At 26.3% G+C, this 18002-nt stretch overlaps 1 protein-coding gene across 4 annotated transcripts in view; it reads right to left on the bottom strand.

Annotated features, from left to right (window-relative positions):
* LOC100208140 (nuclear valosin-containing protein-like) overlaps positions 1-18002 on the bottom strand; it is a 47496-nt gene that overhangs the window by 4203 nt on the left and 25291 nt on the right. For all 4 annotated transcript variants that reach the window (XM_065806013.1, XM_065806014.1, XM_065806012.1 and 1 more), the window contains exons 15-23: positions 13762-13816; positions 13549-13573; positions 13331-13413; positions 11705-11827; positions 11484-11588; positions 6577-6639; positions 4552-4674; positions 1718-1817; positions 1487-1593 (exon numbers count right to left, since the gene is read on the bottom strand). In XM_065806013.1, coding sequence (XP_065662085.1) covers positions 1487-1593; positions 1718-1817; positions 4552-4674; positions 6577-6639; positions 11484-11588; positions 11705-11827; positions 13331-13413; positions 13549-13573; positions 13762-13816 — 784 coding nt within the window. The remainder of the gene's footprint in view (positions 1-1486; positions 1594-1717; positions 1818-4551; positions 4675-6576; positions 6640-11483; positions 11589-11704; positions 11828-13330; positions 13414-13548; positions 13574-13761; positions 13817-18002) is intronic.

Genomic DNA, 18002 nt, shown 5'->3' with positions numbered 1-18002 from the left:
CATAGACTCCAATAGTCACACGCTTGGCCTGGGCATTTACATTCGTAAGAATTCACCCATTTGTAGGGAAACTAGGTTTGAATCTACAGACTGTATTTTTTATGTGCTTTCATTTGGCACCACTTTACTCTATCACCTTTCTCTTTGTTTTAAATCGCTCTCCTTTATCTTAAGAATGTTTTGTTCAAATTGATCAAGCCCTTTCTATTTACAGTCAATGCTTATCACACTGAATGGTTTGGCTTCAGTGTCAGTGACTTTTGCCTTTCTCAATCTTTAACACAAATAGTCAACTTTCCAATTCGCTTTCCAGACAATTTGAATCATTAACCTTCTCTACTCGACTTAGGTCTTATTTCTGATCCTAGTCATTGAATCTCAAATTTGTCCTTGTATGGAATACTGTTGCCAAATCTGAAGCGGATTTTTGAATAAAGCCCTTTCTCTTTTAGACAAGGGGCAAAAACACATTGTAAACATAGTTGAACCTGGTCTTGCAGCTAACGTTCAACCATTGTCATATCTTTGTAATGTTGCTTCTCTTTCTCTTTTCAATAAATACTATAATAAGTGCTGCTCTAAACAGTTGGTGTCTCTTGTGCCTTTTACTGTGACTGTTCTTAAGTGCTCCAAAAATTCTTATTCATCCAGTTTTTATCCTCAAACATCAGTTCTTTGGAATTCCCTCCCTTCTTTTTTTCCTTATTCATACAATTCACAATCTTTTAAGTCATTTGTTAATCGTTATCTTGCTTTATAAACTTTATCTTTTCTCTTCAAGTAACTTTTAAATCTAATAGTGGTTGCTTGCAGCTTAGTTGGAATTGAAGATATAAAAAAAAATGTCATATGGAAATATCGGTGACAGCCTTTATAAAAAAACTTTTATGTCCTATCTTTATAGGACATAAAAGTTTTTTTAATTAATGGCTGTCCAGATATAAATTTAATTCAAAATATAAGGATAAGCAGCATACAGAGAACAGTACGAACAAATTTTGCAAAAAATGCAAAGTCACTTTTATTTTGCCTTTAATCAATATAAACTGAATCAATGAATGGGCTGGGCCCCCATGTAAACTAAATCAATGTATGGGGTCCCCATATGAACTAATTAATGTATGGGATGGGTCATCATATAAACTGAATCAATGTATGGGGTCCCCATATGAACTGAATCAATGTATGGGATGGGTACCCATATGAAATGAATTAATGTGTGGGGTCCCCATATGAACTAAAATCAAGAAAATGTTCCTAAAATTAGGAACTTCACAGCAAAATGTGTTGAAAAGTTTGTAAACCAAAATGTACATCAATGAAATAATTGAATTAAACAATACAAAGAACTTACAACTTTTTTTACATGAAACCATTGTTTTATGCTTTTTAAGTTGTTTATTTTTATATTTCTCACACCACTGTAATTGACCATTGACAACATTAATTAAAAAAAAATAAAACAAAAAACATAAAAATACCAGACCATTGTAATTGTGTTTAAAATTTTCTTTCGATCAATTTGATTAGGTAGACCAACATATAGCAATTTATCTAGACGACCTGGGCGTAATATGGCTGCATCAAGAATATCTAAAAATTAAAAATAAACAAAAACATTGAAAAAACACATTTATTTCTTCTTAAATCACAAAAACATTTAAAAAAATTATTCACAGTGTTCTCTCACTAAATCTTATTTTACAAAACAAGTTACCAGGTCGGTTTGTAGCTCCCATAATGAATACATTTTTCCTTGTTTCCAATCCATCCATTTCAGTAAGCAGTTGATTAACAACACGAGAACTTGCACTTGACTAAAATAAAGTACAATTAACAATATTTTCAAAAGCAAACTATTGAATTAAGTAAAAATTATTGAATTAAGTAAGAATTTTGCACAAGATACAAATAACTGTATACACCATAGTTATTGTAACAGATTATGTTCGCACCGAAGGCGAACAAAGAGATTATTAAAATAAAGAGTTATATCCACATGTACAGAATTTTTTGTGAAATTTGTACTGCGCTTTTTTAACTGGATGCTTTGTTTCACAAATTCTTCAATTTATTCACAATATTAAGAGTTATAAACATTTGGGTGTTAATGCATTCACTACTAACTGGAACCATTACAAATACTTAAATCTGGTAGTGCGTATTTGCAGTATAAATAACAAAGTTTTTATTTTGTTGCTTTACATTTATCTCAATACCATTTTGATCCTAAGTAATAAATTGTACACACTCAACATAAAAAATGATTTTTTTAACCATATTGTGATTTGGATAATATTCAATTAGTTATTTTTATTGGATAATCCTACGAACATATGATACTTTAATATAAGTTATTAAAAAACTATTTTTATTATAGCATCAACTGCAGCCCTTGGAATTTGGAAAAATGAGGTCAGCAAAAAAAATTTTGATACAAAGGTTTTACCATAAAACATAGAAAGGAGGTCAGCATTTTTTTGCCAACGTTAAACACTTTTAGGTTGGCATCGCTAAATGCCAACCTTAAATTCTGAGGGCTGAACTGGTATATGATTCTTTGATTATAAACCCATGAGTTATTTTTTAAAGTTTTTTCTGTAGTCGTGTAGTCTGTAAGTTGCTAAAGAACATTGTAGATTCTAAAAACATATTAGCCAAACAGAAAAAAATACAATTGTTACATAACAAAAGAAGAGTTAAACTAATAAATTGGCATTCTAATCAGAATGGATTTAGTCCCAATGCTTCACATAGTCCTAATATTTTCTTTCTGTAGTTTCTGATGTTATGAATAAAAACAGATTCAATGACATTAAAATGTTTTACATTACTATGATAAAAGCAAAACATTTTTCAATGCTAAATAGTCTAAACACTGAGCCAGAAGATATCAAGTGTATGTGAAAAATATTCTGTACAAGAGTTAGAATACTTTGATGGAATACCTTCCAAAAAAATTTAAAAATAGAACTTTAAAGTGTTTGCTCAATGTGGTGTAAGTTACACAGAACTTTCTTTTCTAGGACAATAAAGTAATTGGAGTACAATAAATTTGTGGGTTTCAGTCAAGTGATTAAATAAGTGACATTCATAATTATATTATATTCAGATGTTATCAAAGTGATGACTGGGGTTGATTTATTTGACATATTCATAATACTTTCTGTTCTGACCACTACAGTCAAAATTTTATACTTGTCAAAACAAAACTTGTTTTTATATCTAAACATATAAAAATATATCTTTCATTGAAAACATTTATTGCTATTTTTAAATAGGTATTGATAAGTGTTTAAGTACATAAAACGGATTGGTTATAGATAAACATTTAATATAAACAAGAACTATTATTAATGAATAAATAATAAATATGTCAAAAATTTTATTTTCTCAAGTAGTTCTTTCTTTATTTAACTAATTTTAACAGTATGACAACAACTATGACATAATACAAAGATAAAAAGATTTGTTGGCTTTCAGAAAATATTTGGACCAATTAATGAACTGCATGGCTTTTAATAAATACCTCTAAACACAAAATCAATTAAAGAAAACATGAAGCAATTAATTTTTAATCCTATTGCCATTATAACAACTTGAAACTGCAATTAGTTTATTTTTTTAGAGCTAAACTTTACAATAGCATGTTAATAGCAAAAAGTTTTGATTGCAAATCATGCATGTTTTAAAATTTTGTTTTAATTTTTGTATTTTATTATAATTTTTTGTAATTAATTACATTTATGTTAATCTTGATAATTTAATTATTACTTTTTACATTTTCTATTGTCACTTTTATTCTGCACCTTCTTACTTTCATCATAATTTTACTTTTGCAATAGCTCACTACCAGTACTCCGTGGTTTTTATCTCACTACCGGTACTCCGTGGTTTTTATCTCACTACCAGTTCTCCATGGTTTTTATCTCACTACAAGTACTCAGTAGTTTTTATCTCGTCCTTTATACATCTTACCAGGATTTCCTTCCAGAACATCAGTGTATATTTTTCATTATATATAATATTTATGATTGAGGAACTTATCTTGCATAAAATTTTTTGAGAAGTAATAACCTAAAAAAAACAAAGAAAAATTAATATTCATTTTTCATTTGCATTACTCTTTATTTTTCCCTCAAAAACGTGTTGAAAAATACAATAGTACCATCTGAAAAAAGTGTTGGACTATTGTAGTGTAAAGAGTAGAATACAATAGTACCATCAAGATCTAAATACACAGTAGTATTTTAATAACTCTTCAATCCTTCGTTTAATCAAATAAAGTTATTTTTTAGATTACTGTTTATCTGTTTCAAAAAATTGCATTAAAAATATATTCTCTACGCAAATTATACAATATATTGTATATTTTTATCTGGTTAGTATCTATGCTAAAATATATTGTATACATACAATTTGAGCAAAATGTTAAAATGCATTTTATATACACAGTGCAATATGATAAAGGTTTTTGATTAACCACATATAATTATTACAAATTCTGATTTAAAAAAAATATATAAAAAAAACAAAAAAACAAACACATACATCACCAGTTTCAGACCTTCTTGGGCAGAGGGCATCAATCTCATCAAAAAATATTACACACGGTGCTGAGTTTTTTGCACGTTGAAAAACCTGGCGAACAGCTTTTTCACTCTCTCCAACATACTGAATTAAACAAACTTTAATTAAATTAAAATAAAATATATATATATATATATATATCTTTAACATCGTAATAGCATAAAATAAGTAATTATTTTTAAAAAAATACGATGTTTTTTATTCTTGACATGTTTCGTAAAATTTATTTACATTTTCAAAAGATTATTTTACATTAAAAAAGAACTCTGAAATAAATATTAAAAAATAGAAGTTTTTACAGAGAAATATTAATGGACAAAAATTATACATAATAAACCAATATATTTATTACTATTATTATTTATTATTAATAAATATATTGGTTTAATATGTGTAATTTTTTCTGTTAATATTTCTCTGTAAAGACTTTTATTTTTTAATATTTATTCAGAGTGTTTTTTATTGTAAAATAATCTTTTGAAAATGTAAATAAATTTTACGAAAATTTACATGTCAAGAATAAAAAACATAGTGTTATTTTTAAAAATAAATATGTATATATATATATATATATATATATATATATATATATATATATATATATATATATATATATATATATATACACATATATATATATATGTATGTATGTATATATATATATAATATATATATACAGATATACATTTTTTTTTAACAAAGTATAACTTTATCCCCAAATGAATTGTAAACAATTATAATATAACAGTTCAAACTCATTAGAACAAGACACAATAAACTTAAAAATAGTTTGACTACATTAAAAGCCAAGATTTATCACAGAAGAAATACTGAAAATAAAATAAATAATTAAAAAATCTTTATAGTAAATTAAAACTGTTCATATAAAATTTTCATTTGAATTTATACAATTTTATAATCCACAAACATCAACATTAAATACAAATTAAACACATAAAAAATTAAATTAAATATAATAAAAACAATTAATAAAAGCTACTAGAAAACTATTAAAACATAATAACAAAAAATTATGCAACGTGATTAAAGTTTCTGGTATCAAATCCATTGCAAAATTACCATCTGCTAGGTTGCATTTCTTTATCGTGCTCGACACTTTCTTACTCAGGATTCTATTCTTTATATCTACAAATCTCAAATCCAACCTTTTATGGAATACTGTTACCATATCTGGAGCGGATCTTCGAATGATGCCCTATCTCTTTCAGACTAGGTGCAAAAACGCATTGTAAACACAGTTGAACCAACTCTTACAGCCAACCTTCAACCACTGTCACATTCTATTGCTTCACTTTCTCTTTTCTATAAATACTAGAATGGGTGCTTCTCTAAAAAGTTAGCCTATTTTGAGCCATCTACTATAATTTATTCTCGTGTTACACATCATTCAATGAAGTCTTGTTCTTTTACTGTGACTGTTCCTAAGTGCTCCTTAATTCTTTACTGTTTAGTTTTATTCTTTGAACATCGGTTCTTTGGAATTCGTTTCCTAAAACTTGTTTTTCCTGATTCATATAATTTGCAATCTTTAAAGTTTTCTGTTAATCGTTATCTTGGTTTATAAACTTTATCTTTTCTCTTACAGTAACTTCAAACTCTAATAGTGGTTGCTTGCAGCCTTGTTGGAAGTGTAGATGTTTAAATATATATATATACATATATTTTATTATTGTTATAAACTGTTATACAAATTTTATAAATATTATATAAATAATAATATTAATAAATGTACATAATTATTACTAATTTTATAATTAATTATTAATAACTTATTATTAACTAAAAGTATTATAAAAACATTAATAACTATTACTTTCTGAACCAAATCTTAGAGATGAACTTTTAAAAGTATTTTACTTTTCTACCAATTCTTTAATACTTGGATTGATTTTAACAGTTATACAATTTATTATATTAATTAACTTATTATTTTAACAATGAATGCAATGGAAAATCATCACTAACCATATTTAAAAGCTCTGGACCTTTAACAGAAATAAAATTAATTCCAGCTTCATTTGCAATAGCCTAAAATAAAAAACATATATATATATATATATATATATATATATATATATATACACATATATATATATATATATATATATATATATATATATATATATATATATATATATATATATATATATATATATATATATATATATATATATATATATATATAGATATGTATATACGTATATATATATGTATACATATATATATACATATATATATATATATATATATATATAGATCTATAGTTTGTTGGCTTTAGGAAGAGCGGAAGGAAAAAAGTGATTCTTACGCCAACACATACGTCACTTTTAATTACTTTTGACTTTCGTCCAACATTTTCGTGTTGGACGAAAGTCAAAACCATTAATTTAATTAAAAATTAATTGTTATATAAAAAAACCACAAAAACGCAAATTTAATTGACCAGAATGTTTTTAAAAACATTCTGAATGTTTTTAAAACATTCTGAATGTTTTTAACAATATAAACAATGTTTTTATTTTTAATAAAATGTTTTTATTTTTATTTTTTTTAATAAAATGTTTTTATTTTTATTTTTTTTACTGTAAATCATGCGCGGAGTGTTGCTACATCGACTATCTTATAGCCTGACTCGCAAGGGAGTGCTGCTACATCGACTGACAAATAGCCTGACTCGCAAGGGAGTGCTGCTACATCGACTGACAAATAGCCTGACCCGCAAGGGAGTGCTGCTACATCGACTGAGGGTTTGGTTGGGGCAGGCAGTCTATCATTATTAAAAAAAAAAAATTCCGGTCTTGCATTTTAATTTTTACTTTTTGTCAACAAAATATGGAAAAAACTTTCGGACAACATCTAATGGTTCTATATATATAGATATGTATATATGTATATATATATATATATGTATACATATATATATATATATATATGTATACATATATATATATATATATATATATATATATATATATATATATATATATATATATATATATACATATATATATATATATATATATATATATATATATATATATATATATATATATATATATATATTATTTTATTTATTTTATAAGTATTTATTTATAATTGCATAGCATATAAATGAATTTTACACTTTTTTCTTCATAATATATCTGGAGTATTATTCTCTTAGGTTAAAAAGTGTGAGATATACAGACAGTGAATTACTTACAAAGGAATAGGTTTTCGATACCATCTTGTAGTAAACATAAATATTTCTGAACAAACGTTTTTTGATACAATGTAGTGTTAGCAGTATTGATTTTATATAATAATCTGTCAGGAAATCTGCCTGTGGTTTGAGATAGTTTTGAAGTTATTGCATGTGTTGGGTTATATAGGATTTTCTTAAGTAATTTTATATTTGTTTAATCAATAAGCTCTACCATATTTTGACAGATATTGAATTAGTGTGAGTTTATGGCATCGATCTCAATAACTTTGAATAATTGTTTGTGAAATAGTTGTAGCTCTTTTTTTGCTGCAATATTGCAAGACGAGAGTATAGGGGCGCTGTAGGATCTGTAAATTTGAAGTAGGTTTAATTGAGTGTGACCAATTTTTAATGTGCTTTAGTAAGTAGGGTACTGACTTAAGTCTATTATGAACTTTTATCCATTGATCATCCGAGTTAAGATTTTTGTTCAGGATTCCTAGGTACTTGTAGCAATCAACAGATTCAAGTTTAGAGTTTAAAAGAATTGGCAAAGGAATTGCAATTTGATTAGGGTGACGTCTCTCTATCAATAATAAGGGGAGACACTTTCACCAATTTAAAAAAAAAAAAAGTAAAAAAGAGTATTTGATCTACAGTTGATGCGATAGAAACAATTTAGTTGACAACGCTGAATGAAAAGTCAAGAAGCTGATGATGAGTAACTTCTAAAAAAGAATAGAACAAATAACCTAGACAGATGTCATATGAAAGTTTTTAAAACTTATTTCACAGAATACTTTTACTTGTCAACATAGGTTGCACACAGTTGTATAAAAAATTAAAAATTAATTAAAAATATTTACTTGTCAACAAAGGATAAAAGTTGCATAAAAAATAAAAAAAATAAAACATTTTTAATAGTGCAAGAAGATCCAGATTTATCTCAAATTTTTGTACAATTCACATCGCTGGCAGGCGATGTAAATTGTACAAAAGACGATGTAAAAAAAAAATTGCTTTGTAAGCAATAGAATGAACAACTATCAGTTGCTCTAGCTCCTCATGTGACAACGATGAAGAATATCAAACCGCATCCTCCTCTAATGCTGACAGTTAACAAAAAAGATAAAGAAGACATTCCTATATTCAAATGTTGTACCAACTTTTGAGTATGTCAATATCTCAGATCGATGTGCACTCTTTTTTTAAGAACAGTGTCTCTCAGTGTTTTAGAAACAGTGTCTCTCAGGCATAAAGTTAAGAAGCTATCATTGTCATGCAGTACAATCTGTCTGGCAAGGCAAGATATTTGAGAAGCTATGACTAATGCTGATAAAGCTTTATTCACTCTTTCTGATTCACTCATTCTGCACTGGAACAGAAAACTTCTATGAGATAAGGCCAGTGGAAAACAGAAAGTGGACCAAATCACCATTCTTGCCAATGGATTTTTTTTTCGGGCTCTTGATGCTACAAATAATACATCATGGATGGCAAGGGCTATATAATGTCTGAAAATGTACACATTTTAACATAAATTTATTGTTTGATTACATTGTTAAATTTGTTGTTTGATAACATTGTTAAAAAAGGCATCAGAAACATCCATTTTGTCACACTTATCTATGAGTATTCTTGGAATAAAGCTCCTCTGGCAGAATGAGCACCTCTCAATGATAATAAATTTCTAGGCAGGATTCAGAAATATTCAAACCATATAATTGTAGATGCTGCGGCAAAAGTATTTTATCACCACCTTTGGTGCTTTTCTGAGAACTAGATCGGTGTGGCCTTTTTGATCCCAGTGTTAATATAATACAAAAAAAGATATGATTAAGAATTTACAACATCTGTCTAAGCAGAAGGGTCTCAAGCAACTAGATAGAAAGTCATATGACCATCAGATACCACTGCCTGCTTATGTAACAAAGTCCACGGCAAAATTCTTCAAACTTATTCTAAAAAATGGCAAACAAATTCTCTATCTAATAAAAAGCAGAATAATTTTTAGTAAAAAAACCAAATGAGTAGACAACCAATCCAGCTAAATACCATGCACAGAACGATTGAATGGAAAAAGGTGTTGCTTTTATCATGACATTCAACTTTGACATTCAACCATAATGATGAAGACCAGAAATAATTTCTACTATTTCTTGTAGATTTGCACATAAAATAATTTTCAACTGCAACAAAGATGGAACTATAAAAGACAGCTCAACAATATGCAGCTGTTGCTGTAATCTGCAAGTTTTTATTCAATTATAATTGGTAAAACTATATTATTTTTTACTTGAATTGAAAATGTTAAAAATCATTGAAATTCATTGCCAATATAATAAACAATCAGTTCCAGTCAATATTCATGATTGAACCATTAGATCCTACAAATTAAGCAATCAAATTTTTTTATGATTTTGACATATAACAATAAGTATTATTATCCTGTATTTGTGTTACCTGGATTCACATTTGTTTTATACAAATAATATTTGAAACGTAATAGTTGTGAGAGTCTTCTGAAAAAACTTTGCTATTTTCGTTACAGTATACTTGTTGCTTTTCCAGCATGAATTTTTGCAATCTGGCAAGCTTGATCTGGTTAATTCGTGCCTTGTTCTACCACCCTTAATCAAACACACAACCGCTTTAACACCCTTCATTGTTTTCAACTATGATTTCGTTCACAAAAACTTATCTGCTTTCAAAGCCTTTTTTTCTTGACTTTTCTGAAGCTTTAAACATCCCTCACAGAAGACTATTCCAAAAACCTATGGAATCAAAAGTAAAATTCTTAACTGAATTTAAACTTTTCTTTCAAATAGACCCTAACGCAACCTTCTTGGTAATACCTTATCCAACTGGAGACAAGTTACCAGTAGCATTTTCCAAGGTTACCAAACATGTCAGGAGCGAAAGCATCTATAAAATGTCTGCGGACAACAATAAAATTTTAAGCATTTTTAAAATCACTGTAAACAAAGCTCGTCTGCAACCTAATGTAGATAGCATTGTCACCTGGACTCAAACCTGGTAAATGGAGCTTAACGTTATGCAATGCAAGGTTGTTTCCATTTAATAAATACAATGTTTTGGCACCAATCACTCAATAAACAAACACAAAAAAATCTTAAAAAATTTCCGCTGCAAAAGCCAATAATGACTTTAGAATCTTAAAACACAACTTCAATAACAAAACACAAAATGTGAAAAAATATTACACCTTTATACATGTCCTTGATCTTGAGTTTGCAGTTCCTGCCTGGTAACTGCAAACACGAGATATGGACTGCCAAAGGAAAATTCGACCAGCTATCACCATAATTACCACAACGACTAAATATCATCAGATTTGCTTCAAACTCATAATCAGTTTCAGTAAGTCTTTAATTTAAAATTTTGAATCACCCTAATATATAAATATATATATACATACATACATACATACATACATACATACATACATACATACATACATACATACATACATACATACATACATACATACATACATATGTATATATACATGTTTTTAAAAACATCCCAGTCTATTAATTTGTGTTTTTGTGGTTTTCCAAAAAAGATAAAATTTAATTAGCTCCTCAATTAAATTTAGTTAAATTAAATTTTAATTAAATAAAATTAAATTTAATTCCTGATTGTCAAGAAAAATAAATAAACAAACCTTAGCTAAAAGAGTTTTTCCACAGCCAGGAGGACCAGCTAATAATATACCGGGAGGGGTAACAAGTCCTAGCGATTCAAATTCCTCAGGATTATGAACGGGTGCCTTTTGATTAATAAATATAATTTATAAAACTATAATTGAATATGAAAAGCATTAAGAAACAAAAAAATAAAATCTACACAAAAAAAAAAAGGAAAAATAATAAAACATTTTTTTACCATAATTGCCATTGTTAGTTCTTCTCTGATGTCTTCTAAAGCTCCAATATCTTTCCAAGAAACATCAGGTACAGTTGCAAACCCCTCACGCTTTGCTGAAGGTTGTACATGGGGCAAAGCTTGCTACATAAAATAAACTGTTGTAAAGTAAGAAATATTTAGATAAATTGTAAACTTAATAAATTTGTTAGTTAATATAGTAATACAAAGTTAATTGTAAAAATAAATAAAAATAGTATTGAGTTACTATAGCTACTATTTTATCCCTTGTGTTCTTGACCAAGAAAAAGAAAATTTAAGAACCACAAAGAACTTATTGATTGCAATGTAAATTTGGTTGAAATGTCAATTAACCACTACACTCTTCCTCTAAGCACCCACTAAACACCTCTGCTTAAAACATCGTTTTAAATACAAATCATTATACTTTTACTCTCAAAATATAATTATTAATATTTAAAATGATTAGACATAAGGTTAAATACCTTAAGTCCTGCGTTGTAAAGTAACACATACCATAAAGTGCTGTGTTGTAAGGTAAAAACAAGTTAAAAATCTTAGAAAATGATTAGAGCATATTTTAAGATATTAATGTAATCATTTTTAAAATAACTTTGATATTGTAAGTAGTGAATGTAGCAAATGCTAAAAAGAATGAAGTGAAAGTACTTAGATTAAATAAAAAACTTAAGTACTAGAAACTTAACTCAAGCACTTAGATTAAATAAAAAGAATAAAGCGTTAGATTGAGTACTTAGATCACTATTATCACTAGATCACTATTATCACTAAATCACATTATCACTAGATTAAATACTTAGATCACAACTTGTGATCATCACTAGAATAAATATTTAGATTAAATTATTTTTTTTATAACAGCAAAATATGGATATTTAAAATTCAAAGCAAAACTGTGCTGTCCATGTGTACATTATTGTGTCGTGTTGAAAGACAAAACTTATAAAGAATTCAAAAGATTATGTTAAAACTTATTAAGAATTCAAAAAAGTTGCTACACTGACAATTCAAGAATCAAATAGCAAAACCTTAGATATAACAAATGCACGTGATAGGATGCACCAAAAAAAGTTGGTAAAAATACATTATTTTCATTGTTCATCAAATAAATTATTGTTTTTAATTTTGTAAACAAAATTAAAAACAATAAATTTTAGCGCAATTTGAATGAAGAAAATAGAACACATTTTGTTTTTAAACAATGTCATTAGTGGCATAGATAAAAAATTTTCTCCACCTAAAAACAATGATAAAATGTGGATTGATAATAGGAATGGTATGGAACTACAAATGCTCATAGAGAACAAACCAATTAAAACATTAGCTATGTTTTAGTTGCCTGAAGAGCAACTAGACATAATCCTAAAATTATACAGATGATAAAAGGTATAAAGATCACACAATATCACCAGCAATTATGTCAATTTTCTGAATGAAGCAGCCTTGTTAAAATTTCTGTTTAGAAGTTAATAGATAAAAATAAATAGTCCACACCACAGTGGTGTTTTCTCTCTGGCTTTGGTTTGTACATATAAAATAATTTTAATTTAATAACCTGAATAATTTTAAATTAACTTAAAAGAAATATTGAAAATTTCAAAATACTTCAAAATGATGAGTAGTGAGGAATAGATTAGATAACTGTGCATCACTTAACGGAGGCTGTTGTTGAAGCCACACTGAATGCTCTAAATAAAAATTAAATGAGAGTATTATGGATTTTGTTTTTTTTCAGTTTAATTGATAACTTTCTATTGTTCTAAATAATTAATAATAAATTAAACTTTTTTTATTGGTTATAGGATAGCATCATTAAAACATACTTTTATTGATGGAAACATCTTTATTCTAAAACAACAAAAAATTAACTATCAGACAACAAGTTGATAAAGACATCAGTAGATAAAAAGTAGAGAGTATCAGTAGATAAGAACATCAATTATTAAAGATAAATATTAAGTAAATGACTTTATTAAATTAACACTTGCAAAATTAAAAATAAAAATGTCAATAAAAAACTAAACAATACTTCTTACATTTAAATACTCATTTGGAAACAATGCTTTTACAACATTATCTGATTTGAATGCACTAAAAATATTTTAAATTATTAGCAAAATAATTTGAATACGCTAAGAATATTTCAAATTATTAGCAACATAATTTGAATGCGCTAAAAATATTTTAAATTATTAGTAACATGATTTGAATGCATTTAAAATAACAGATTTTTAATGCACTAATAGTAACATGATTTAAATGCACTAAAAATAACACATTTACTACTTGCAACTGTATTATTAGCAAGATGATTTGAATGCGCTAAAGATTGCATTTGGAAATAACTAAAAATAATTATTGGCTACAAATAATTAATATTCCTATTAATTAATATTCTTAAAGAAATAGTGAATAAAGTATTTCGAAATGGAGAACATATTTGTGATATGTTTGAAAGAAAAAAAAAAGGAGAAGATATTGCTTTTTTAAAAGACCAGCTTAGGGAAATAAAAGTCTTGAAGGTAAATGATATAAGCATTCTGTAGGAGGAAGTAAAAAAAGCAGAGAATAAGAGATATAAGAATAAAATTATATATTTTCATCTAGTTACATTAAAGATGAATTAGGCAAAGAAACAGACTTTGACTTTAATGAGCATCCTAAAGTTTAAAATTTTGTTTTTTTTACCTATAAGTATCATTCAGTCTACCACTCATACAGCAGTGGTAGAGGGTATTACATCCCCATTATCATACAGCATTGATTAGTAGTTTCATTGTTCTGTAGCAAACTTAAATTGTTCTAAATCAACATCATATAGAGCTTCAAAATACATATCTGCCAGGGTAAAAGAAATACGAAAAAACATAAAAATGACATCAGATTAACTTATGAAGAATGACTAATGATAACTAATGACTTTGAAAGAAAAATTATGAATTAACAGAGGGAAAGCAATTAAAAAAAGAATTACAGTTTTGGTAAGGAATAATGGGAAAACGAAACTACATTGAATTCCTCCAATAAAGACTTGTTGAGAAGTTAATGAAAAGCAGGCTATTGTTTATCTATTGTTTATTGTTGAATTTATGAAATTTTTTCGATTAGAAGATAAAGCAAATATAGAATACTGGCAAAGTACTTGCACTAGATTAATTCAACAAATTAAACTCCTATTATTGCTAATTCCATAAAGTCATCATGTATTTGAGGGGCACATTTCTAAAAGATTTACCCTAGCAGTAAAACTTCTGGTCCAGAAAACAAACTATTTGAAGTTTTAAAACAAAACTCGAACACTATACGTGCTGAAACTAAGGAACTGTAAAGAATAACACCTGAACAATGGATAATCGAAAATAAGGTGCTATTCAATTTTTTAATGTGATCAATTTAAAAATATTAAGGTGATATTTTTATTAATTTTTGATTAAAAATTAGAATATCACCTACTTGTTTTTTTTTTTTTTTAATTAATAATTATAACAAATTTAAAATATGTCAAAAACTATAAAGAATGGAAATAAAAAAGCAAAAAAAATATATATAAAAGTATGTCATGAGCTCAACTTACTTTAACAGTTCTATCATCAAATTGGTTTAAATTTCACTTATATGAACAATTCACCATTTTAGATTCATGAAAAAGGTTTATACTATTTGAAACTATATCCTTTTATGAATGAAATCCCAAATATGAATGAAAAACACATGGAAGAAATAGCTAGTATGGCTTTATTTATTTTTCTTCTCTATACAGAGTGCTTTTTAATATCTTATTTATTTTTCTTCTCTATACAGAGTGCTTTTTAATATCTTATTTATTTTTCTTCTCTATACAGAGTGCTTTTTAATATCATATTTATTTTTCTTCTCTATACAGAGTGCTTTTTAATATCTTATTTATTTTTCTTCTCTATACAGAGTGCTTTTTAATATCTTATTTATTTTTCTTCTCTATACAGAGTGCTTTTTAATATCTTATTTATTTTTCTTCTCTATACAGAGTGCTTTTTAATATCATATTTATTTTTCTTCACTATACAGAGTGCTTTTTAATATCATATTTATTTTTCTTCTCTATACAGAGTGCTTTTTAATATCTTATTCATTTTTCTTCTCTATACAGAGTGCTTTTTAATATCTTATTTATTTTTCTTCTCTATACAGAGTGCTTTTTAATATCTTATTTATTTTTCTTCTCTATACAGAGTGCTTTTTAATATCTTATTTATTTTTCTTCTCTATACAGAGTGCTTTTTAATATCTTATTCATTTTTCTTCTCTATACAGAGTGCTTTTTAATATCATATTTATTTTTCTTCACTATACAGAGTGCTTTTTAATATCATATTTATTTTTCTTCTCTATACAGAGTGCTTTTTAATATCTTATTCATTTTTCTTCTCTATACAGAGTGCTTTTTAATATCTTATTTATTTTTCTTCTCTATACAGAGTGCTTTTTAATATCTTATTCATTTTTCTTCTCTATACAGAGTGCTTTTTAATATCTTATTTATTTTTCTTCTCTATACAGAGTGCTTTTTAATATCTTATTTATTTTTCTTCTCTATACAGAGTGCTTTTTAATATCTTATTTATTTTTCTTCTCTATACAGAGTGCTTTTTAATATCTTATTCATTTTTCTTCTCTATACAGAGTGCTTTTTAATATCTTATTTATTTTTCTTCTCTATACAGAGTGCTTTTTAATATCTTATTTATTTTTCTTCTCTATACAGAGTGCTTTTTAATATCTTATTTATTTTTCTTCTCTATACAGAGTGCTTTTTAATATCTTATTTATTTTTCTTCTCTATACAGAGTGCTTTTTAATATCTTATTTATTTTTCTTCTTTATACAGAGTGCTTTTTAATATCTTATTCATTTTTCTTCTCTATACAGAGTGCTTTTTAATATCTTATTTATTTTTCTTCTCTATACAGAGTGCTTTTTAATATCTTATTTATTTTTCTTCTCTATACAGAGTGCTTTTTAATATCTTATTCATTTTTCTTCTCTATACAGAGTGCTTTTTAATATCTTATTTATTTTTCTTCTCTATACAGAGTGCTTTTTAATATCTTATTTATTTTTCTTCTCTATACAGAGTGCTTTTTAATATCTTATTTATTTTTCTTCTCTATACAGAGTGCTTTTTAATATCTTATTTATTTTTCTTCTTTATACAGAGTGCTTTTTAATATCTTATTCATTTTTCTTCTTTATACAGAGTGCTTTTTAATATCTTATTTATTTTTCTTCTCTATACAGAGTGCTTTTTAATATCTTATTTATTTTTCTTCTCTATACAGAGTGCTTTTTAATATCTTATTTATTTTTCTTCTCTATACAGAGTGCTTTTTAATATCTTATTCATTTTTCTTCTCTATACAGAGTGCTTTTTAATATCTTATTTATTTTTCTTCTCTATACAGAGTGCTTTTTAATATCTTATTTATTTTTCTTCTCTATACAGAGTGCTTTTTAATATCTTATTTATTTTTCTTCTCTATACAGAGTGTTTTTTAATATCTTATTTATTTTTCTTCTCTATACAGAGTGCTTTTTAATATCTTATTTATTTTTCTTCTTTATACAGAGTGCTTTTTAATATCTTATTCATTTTTCTTCTCTATACAGAGTGCTTTTTAATATCTTATTTATTTTTCTTCTCTATACAGAGTGCTTTTTAATATCTTATTTATTTTTCTTCTCTATACAGAGTGCTTTTTAATATCTTATTTATTTTTCTTCTCTATACAGAGTGTTTTTTAATATCTTATTTATTTTTCTTCTCTATACAGAGTGCTTTTTAATATCTTATTTATTTTTCTTCTCTATACAGAGTGCTTTTTAATATCTTATTTATTTTTCTTCTCTATACAGAGTGCTTTTTAATATCTTATTTATTTTTCTTCTCTATACAGAGTGCTTTTTAATATCTTATTCATTTTTCTTCTCTATACAGAGTGCTTTTTAATATCTTATTTATTTTTCTTCTCTTGTGCTTTTTAATTATTTATAAGTTAGAAAGCTAGTTATTGTTTAAAAAGATTTAAAATGTTAGTTAATATTATTTATTAGAGTATTGAAGCTTACTGGCAAATAAAAAGGTTTGAAGAATGGAACCTATTTGGCTCTCGAGCTATTGCAAGTTCGTTCTCAGATGTACTCTGTATTGGATCTCACTTTGGTAGTTTTTTCTTTAGCAGATAAAGAATGTTAACTATCACTTGGACATCTTTGTAAACAGTTTTTTGGTGATATCACC

This window comes from Hydra vulgaris, chromosome 09, assembly GCF_038396675.1.
Source record: "Hydra vulgaris chromosome 09, alternate assembly HydraT2T_AEP".
NCBI lineage: Eukaryota > Metazoa > Cnidaria > Hydrozoa > Anthoathecata > Hydridae > Hydra > Hydra vulgaris.
The sequence above is the reverse complement of the archived record's forward strand: the minus strand, read 5'-3'. Positions and strand labels throughout refer to the sequence as shown.